This window comes from Coregonus lavaretus (assembly GCF_964263955.1).
Source record: "Coregonus lavaretus genome assembly, chromosome: 2".
Lineage (NCBI taxonomy): Eukaryota > Metazoa > Chordata > Actinopteri > Salmoniformes > Salmonidae > Coregonus > Coregonus lavaretus.
Window position 1 is genome coordinate 16,353,673 of NC_139989.1, and position 8,785 is coordinate 16,362,457.

Here is an 8,785-nt window from a genome sequence, read left to right on the forward strand (position 1 = left end):
TTACAAGGAGAGGGCAGGGGTGGTCTCGGTGTCAGACATGACGGAGGGGCGTTTGGGGACTGCCTGCATCTTACTGAGGCCTCTCTGGTTCAGGCCACAGGTATACTGCCTCAGCAGCCTCAGCAGATCCTTCCGGAAGCGAACTCCAATGAACACATACAGGAAGGGGTTAATGCAAGCATGGGTGTACGCAAGGCTCTTCGCAATCTGCCCAGCGACATCGAAATTGCCCGATATGGCACAGTCTGTGATGGTGGTGTTGGCGGCCTGCATGGCATCAACCACGAGTAGCCCGTTGTATGGCAGCTGGGAGAGGACAAACACAGCCACCACGGCGAAGATGACTCTCAGTGCCTTGTGCTTCTCGAAGCTCTTGGCCTGCAGCAGGGTGCGGATGATGACCGAGTAGCACAGCACCATGACCAGCAGGGGCAGGCAGAAGCCCACACAGACCTGCAGAGCCAGCACCAGGATCTTGGTGCGGTTGAAGATGTTGTTGGGGTAGACCAGGACACAGAAGGAACTCCCCCTGTGGTCAGGCTTAATCTGGGCGAAGATGAACTCAGGCAGAGCCAGGAGGCCTGAAATGATCCAGACAGCCAGGCAGGCCAGCTTACTGACAAACAGCCTCTTGTTCTTCAGGTTGTGAGCTTTGGTGACCTGGACAATTGCCACATAGCGGTCCACACTGATACAGGTGAGTAACAGCATGCTGCTGAAGAAGTTGATTTTGTAGACGGCCGAGAGGATCTTACAGAGGCCCGTGCCGAACACCCAGCCCTTGGTGGCATCAGCGGCCCAGAAGGGCAGAGTACCCAAGAAGAGGAGATCAGCCACAGCCAGGTTGAGTAGGTACACGTCGGTCATGGTCTTGAGGCGGTGGCGTACCGTGGTAAAGATGAAGACCACCATCAGGTTGCCCATGGCGCCCAAGGCGAAGATGAGCCAGAACAGAGGGGGTTCGTAGAGACCCCGGAACTCCCTCACCCAGGACTTGTCACACATTCCCCCTGGGGTCTCAGTGAAGCCACCCTCATAGTCCTCTGTGTAATCTCCAGATCCCTGTAATACAAACAAGCATTCTTTAAAAATCAGAGAATTTTACATTCGAATTTGTGCAACAGGTGTCCTTAATCATTTATTTTGTCACTGCGTATTTGATAACGGTTTAAGACACGGTTTTTCATGACTTCCTGTCTACAGTGGTTGACTATCTGTCTGTTCCCCCAAACTGTCTGCCTACACTACAGTGTTCCATAACAGTGTTTCATAACAGCACAGTGATATCAAGACCTGGGGGTAGTGACGTTCTACCTAAAGCCAATACTACTGTGGTTGCTCTCAGAAGCAGGTGTTGTGTCTCACTGTTTCTCTACAGGAAAAACCGCACCGCTGTACCACTTCCTTCTGTGTGAGATGGAGGGGCTAACGCTCCAGGGGGCTACAGAGAGGGGCTCAGGTTCACCATGCACGTCAACGACACCACACACACAGATCTAGGACAGAGATAAATATAGGGGGAAAGGTGACAGTTCTTTTGTGCGCACCATAGACATTTTGATGCTGATGTTTCAGGTTTTACTGGGGCAAAGTTTGTGTGTCTGTTAGAAACATTTGCTACAAGCACTGAATCTGAACATTCAAGCAGGCCATTAATGGTATTGAATTTAAATCATGAAAATGACTAAAATCATCTCTGTGTAGATGTAATACCATACATACACAGACTGACCACATACTTGCACGAACACAGACTACAAAAACATTGTTACAAACATCATAAACAACCCTTCCAGAAAACTGGTCTAATCCAAAACCTGATCTGAATCTTGGGTACTTTGGGTACTAAAAGTGGTGAGTTGAAAATACAATGTTTTTCTCTCCAACCACATTAATGTTGATGTGAAACTTTTATGTGGTCTTTGTATGGGAGTTCAAAAGACAAAACACTAGATCAGGAGTCTCCAGCCTTTTCTAGCATGAGAGCTACTTTTTTTTTAATGAAACAGGTCACGAGCGACTCATTTTTTCTAGCCTTCAAATAGGCAGATTTTTCTCTTCTCATCTCCCCTGAAACTCTTCCCCAGGTCCTTAGTGTAGAAGAGAAAGTAGTGCACTATTTTCTGCCAATATACTTGGTAAAGTAATAGTTAATAAACAACTCTAAGGGGGCCCTATAAAAGCTGAGATCTTTTTCTCAAATTCTGTTTTATGTTTTCTCATTTTTATTTTTCCTGGTTTCGATTTTCTTTAAGTTTTTCACTCAAAATTACAATTGCTCATATAGAAACAACACGACTGGATGTTGTGAGTCCATGTCAATGGTTAAATCACATCAGAATACATTTTTTGGGGGGTCTGGAAGAAAACTAACACATTTAGATTGTTGAGTTTAATTCCCCTTTAATTGTGCATCTAGCCAGTGAGGAATGTGCCAGTCTAGCTATGGTTCTGTACTGCTGCTGCTCAGTTCATTGCAAAGTTAGCAAATAACAAATAATCCATACACATGATATACTTACTCATGATATACTTCTGCCAGGTAAGCCTACTTTGCAGTTAACATTTTAATTGTGAAGGTTTTGGGGAAATTATTTCTGTTAACCCACAAAACGTTAATCACATCAACTGGCTACACACGGAGTGATAGACAAACGCGTGCACCACACAGACGAGCAATATTGCTGGAAATTAATTGGCAGGGGTGGGATAATGTCAAAGTTGCGTTGATTAGATAGTAGCGTAACTGGGCTCTTGTGGTGTCTGATACATGTGAGATTTGTTAATGACAGTTTGAGGTGGAACACGTAAAAATTGCATGTACCTTCAGAATTGTTTGGCGAGCTACTCATAGGTGTGCTATTGGAGACATCTGCACTAGATACTCTTGGCTACAATTAACATATTTGGATCGAATCCATTCTCTGCTGATGTTTGCTGCTGCTCCCTAACTTATTTTATAGCATGGCTTTATAGTTGTAAGTACAAGCAATTAGATTGAGATAATACTTACAGTTTCATCAGTTGGAAATATTGTGAATGATGGCAACTCCATTTTACCTGTCAGAAGAAGGAAAATGTAATGTGTTTAGTCCCCAAATAACCTAATATATGTGGGAAAATATGTATTTACTAAATACACTTTAACACTTGATCATGTCATAATTTATCACCTTCGACCCCCAACGAAAATATATAATCTAACAAAAATGTTTACAAAAGAGTACTATCCATTACTATGCAAGAACATCACACATTTTGGAACAAAACTCACTAGAATGTTGATAACAAAGACAATGTTACAGGAACTTACCCAGTCTGTGATGAGATGCTACTAGCAAACTAGATTTCAATGCTTTCCTCAAGCCCTTGACGAATATTGCTACCTGTCACATCATCACCAGCTTTTATGGTTTGCCTTAACCACAATGTCACGTGTGGATCAGTGGAGGCTGCTGAGGGGAGGACGGCTCATAATAATGTCTGGAATGGAGTCAATGGAATGGCATCAAATATGTGGTTGATACCATTCCATTGACTACATTCCAGCCATTACTATGAGCCGTGCTCCGTCAGCAGCCTCCACTGGCTACTTTATGAGTATTAAATTGAGATACTGTGTTTCATTTTAGGGAACCTCTCTGGCACTCATGTCTGTCAGCATGCTAGTGATGACTTGCATTTGTTCTATGAGACACCAACTTACACAGAAACTAATAGCATTGCATGCAGGCGTTATTAGTCATATCTGCTCTACACATTGGGTCTCAGACCTGTTGTCTCTTTCTGCTGTAACAATACTCCCACATCCCTCCAAAAACCAGTCATAGACCTTCATGTCACGCCACATTTTACACAACACAGTATTCTCAAGTGAAGCACTTAGTGCCTGGAAGAAATGAAATGTGAAATGGAGAACCTTGGTAGTAGGTGTAAGATAACACCAGTGTGGTGAGATGGGGAGGTTCATGGTGGGCTGTTGTGACAGCATTATCACAGTGAACATACATTTGCACTGTGTAGAGGACTTGCGAAAGCATTTTTCCTATTTTGTTGACTTACAACCTGGAATTAAAATGTATTTTTGTGGGCTTTGTATCATTTGATTTACACAACATGCCCACCACTTTGAAGATGCAAAATATTTTTTGTGAAACAAACAAGAAATAAGACAAAAAAACAACAACTTGAGCGTGCATAACTATTCACCGGTGTTGGGTTTGCTCCAGACATAGCGTTTTCCTTGATGGCCAGAAAGCTCAATTTTTGTCTCATCTGACCAGAGTACCTTCTTCCATATGTTTGGTGAGTCTCCCACATGCCTTTTGGTGAACACCAAACGTGTTTGCTTATTTTTTTTCTTTAAGCAATGGCTTTTTTCTGGCCACTCTTCCATAAAGCCCAGCTCTGTGAAGTGTATGGCTTAAAGTGGTCCTATGGACAGATACTCCAATCTCCGCTGTGGAGCTTTGCAGCTCCTTCAGGGTTATCTTTGGTCTCTTTGTTGCCTCTCTGAATAATGCCCTCCTTGCCTGGTCCGTGAGTTTTGGTGGGTGGCCCTCTCTTGGCAGGTTTGTTGTGGTGCCATATTCTTTCAATTTTTTAGTAATGGATTTAATGGTGCTCCGTGGGATGTTCAAAGTTTCTGATATTTTTTTATAACCCAACCCTGATCTGTACTTCTCCACAACGTTGTCCCTGACCTGTTTGGAGAGCTCCTTGGTCTTCATGGTGCCGCTTGCTTGGTGGTGCCCCTTGCTTAGTGGTGTTGCAGACTCTGGGGCCTTTCAGAACAGGTGTGTATATATACTGAGATCATGTGACACTTAGATTGCACACAGGTGAACTTTATTTAACTAATTATGTGACTTCTGAAGGTAATTGGTTGCACCAGATCTTATTTAGGGGCTTCATAGCAAAGGGGGTGAATACATATGCACGCACCACTTTTCCATTATTTATTTTGTATAATCTTTTGAAACAAGTTATTTTTTTCATTTCACTTCACCAATTTGGACAATTTTGTGTATGTCCATTACATGAAATCCAAATAAAAATCCATTTAAATTACAGGTTGTAATGCAACAAAATAGGAAAAATGCCAAGGGGGATGAATACTTTTGCAAGGCACTGTATGTCACAGGACCCACAATGATCTAGTCAGGTGTTCCCTATTTGAAAGTGCACTACATCTGAGAAACACCCATTTTTACTATTGTGGGAAAGAAGCAGACACCGTAGAAAGGGAGGTGCAACTACTATGAGCAGACATTGTGAAGGGAAATTAAAGAAATGTAGGCAAACCACATTTAGTATCCCCAAGAGACACTTAATAAAAAGTACCTTGCATTCTTTGACTTGTTTACAACATGGATAAATGAAAATGAGGAATCAGTATTGATAGTTTTGATTGAATTCATTTTAAGATATAATGGTTTTTTATCGGGCTGAGTTCCAGGTTCCAGCAAGTTTGAGAAAACTTGATATTGTTTACCATGATATCAACCTTTTGAGTTTCCAAAGTGACTCTGTTATGATAGAAACATAAAGGGAGAGGGAAGTCTGCATGGTTGTGTGTTTCCTGTGAGTAGGTGTAAGGAAGAGTGTTTCGAACCCTCTTTAGGCACTGAGTAAAACAGAGAGTAGAGTACAATGCAAGCCATTGTGCCATCCTCATAAAGGTTTCACTACCCAAGCTGATTTAGCAGTTTCCGTCTCAGAGACTGAGGACCCAGGGGTGAGATGCCGGAGGTTGAGCGTAGCTACCAGTCTCTTCTTCTATAATTTTCAGGTTGCGTTTCTCGGTTTGGACCACAAAGAGGCAAAATGAAACAGCCATGGCCTGTTAGCTGGGGTAAGGGTACATTAGGGTGCCTATGAGAACACACTCTTGAAGAAAGTGACAGACGGACAGGTGTTGGTGGTGACATCAGTCCTAATTGACACATGGCAAAGCAGCGTTACTGTAGCTCTGATGTGCATGGTAGGTGCTTTAACACCTGTGCAGGCCCAGGACAGACTTCTCTGTCACACACACACAATGCTCGAAAACACACACACACACACACTGATACTGAAATATGATAAACCATGCTGTGCTGCTGTGGTCTTGTCACGATCGTCATTAGATGAAACGGGCCAAGGCGCAGCGTGATAAGCGTACATGATTTATTAGATGTACAACACACGAACAAAAACAACAAACGATACGTGAAGTCCACAGGTTCACAAACACAAACCTACACGGAACAAGATACCACACCACACAAATGCCAAACGACTACCTAAGTATGGTTCCCAATCAGAGACAACAAGCAACAGCTGATTCACGTTGCCTCTGATTGAGAACCACCCCGGCCAACATAGAAACACAAAACATAGAAACTAACACCCTGGCTCAACATTAAAGAGTCCCCAGAGCCAGGGCGTGACAGGTCTGACCTAGGACTCAGACTCTGCATCAGATGCATTAGTAGTGGTCTCAGAGTAGGCCTCTGTGGAGAGAAAGCATTCTTAGTTCCAACAACATCTCCTCTTTGAAATTCTGTCTAAGACTTAGAATGACTGATTATTAAGTAATAGGCCTATGCTACGTACATAACATTATGTGGTTGATGGTGATACTGAGAGTAAGAGTTATAGGGGCAACTCCGACAGATAATCTGAGTGCTTGAGACTGATTCACATTGACAGTGATTCACGGACGTGGTATGACCCTCCTAAGCCACATGGTACAGTATCATTGGTCTACCAACACATTGGCTCTGTCTGGTCAAATTATAAGGTTACAGGAACTCACCCGTGACCACTTCTTCTTTGGTCTCACTCTCAATCACCTCATCTGTCACTGTAACAAGAATTAGATAACATTAATCAGTATTAAGTCATTAATGACGTTAGCTTTTTAAATCTAAGATAGAATTGATCAAGAGAAAGTGGCACTCTTCCTAAGAAGAATGACACAACACAGTGATGCATAGATAAGAAAAGTTAAATAGTTATTGTCTGGTTTCAATGGTGTGGATATGTGACATCTATGATTTACCTTAGTAATTAAATTACTCATATCCTCAGACTGGCATATGGCAGCTTGGGCAAATGCCAGACGGGCTAGTCCATCTTTAAGCCAGTGGGCCTGTCTACATTTTTTTTATTTTACAGAAAGATCATTATTTGGCCAATAAAATGGGCCGATGTAGGGCTCTCTAGGGGGGGAGTGGGGGGGAATGGGCCGATGTAGAGTCTCTACATCGGCCCAAAAATTGTCCGGTATGAGAAATGCCCGGACCGATTTCTGGTGCCAGTCCTTCCCTGAAAGAGACTAGAGATGACTGGTGGTCTCCATACTGTTTTCTCACCTGTGTAATTGTAGGAGGTCTTTGTGAAAGACATACTCTCTGCAGATACCCTGAAAGAGAGGTCAAAAACAGGAAACTATTTCATTTTTCAATGATATTGAATGATGCAAGACATTTACCAATTGCTCAGAACTGACTATTTGATCTTAAACTAACTAAACTCTTTCTTCATCACTGTAGTGAGCTCTGCCAGAACTCCAGATTTGGAGGAGGAGGGGCTCCTGATGTGGGAGGAGGGGCCGGGTGAACTGGACATGTAGAGAGGGGAGGAGCCATAGGACTGGATGGGGAAGCTAGAAGGACAGCCAACTGGTTATTGCCTCACTGTCACTGGTGGATGAGGTGGATAATGTATCCATATCCCTATTAACCATTGTCGAGTGGCAATAAAGTATTAATTAAATTGAATTGAATGAGACCTCTGAGCCCACATTCATAAGGCAAAATTGATCATAGATCAGCACTCTAACCTGAGGTCATCCCAGTCCAGAAGTGTCCGGTAGGTGGTGATCTCCGCATCCAGGGCCAGCTTGGCGTCCAGCGGCTCCTGCTAGCTGAGGATCTGCTTGTGCAGGTCCACCTTGGCCACCTCGATGGCCCCCTCCAGGCTCCTGATCTGGGCCTGGTACTCCGCCACGCCCCCACTGGACTGAGCATGAGCCTCGGCAAAGCTACGCTCCAGGGACATGTTCTACAGAGAGAAGGGAGGAGGAGGAGGATCTGTTAACTAACTAACTAACTAACTAGCTCATTTTAGCTAGCTCATTGTTTAACTGGGACAACATAATCACCATCACCCTGTCATCAAAAGTGTGTCTTTCAAAATAAAAGTGTCAGTCAATGCACCCCATTTCCCATAAACAGGACCTCCACTTAAAATGTCTAAAGAAAAACACAATACAGCAGACTGATTTTGAGGTCAAAAGAAAACAATCCCGTTGGTGCCTTGGCAAACCCCCTTTAGTCCCCTACCTTTAAACAGTTGCCCCAGTGTCTTCTGGGAAGCAGTCTTGCTTTTTGTGTAGTAAGGGAGTTTGGCATTGCGAGACATCATAGCAACCACATCCTGTGTGACTGTTAGCACTGATTTATATCAAACTCTGATACTCATCAGCTTGCCAGCTGCATCGTGGCGCTGTCACAGCATCACTGACTGACATACATGGTTTCATGAACAATTTCACTATGACTATAGATATCGCTCTAAGGCCAGTGAAGAGTTCTATTCACATACGAGATGGTATTGGTACAATAGATTGAGATGGTGTAATCACACACACAGACCCGACTCACCATGTTGACCAAACTCTGCAGATCCAGACTGGGGGCCTGCAGTTCTTTCCTGGAGGCAGAGATCTCTGCCTTGGAGGTGGTGAGGGCCTCAGAGCTGGTGGCATTGGTAGCCTGGACCTCCTCCATCTGCAGAC

General features: G+C 43.6%; 1 protein-coding gene across 1 annotated transcript; it reads right to left on the reverse strand.

Annotated features, from left to right (window-relative positions):
• LOC311149084 (C-C chemokine receptor type 9-like) lies at positions 1-3,347 on the reverse strand (the record flags this gene model as incomplete). Its single annotated transcript, XM_084186193.1, has 3 exons — positions 3,314-3,347; positions 3,014-3,060; positions 1-1,062 (listed from the first exon to the last, which is right to left on the reverse strand). Exons 2-3 carry the CDS (start codon positions 3,053-3,055, stop codon positions 1-3), a joined length of 1,104 nt encoding a protein of 367 aa, XP_084042319.1. The 5' UTR covers positions 3,056-3,060; positions 3,314-3,347.
• Between the last annotated feature and the right edge of the window lie 5,438 nt (positions 3,348-8,785).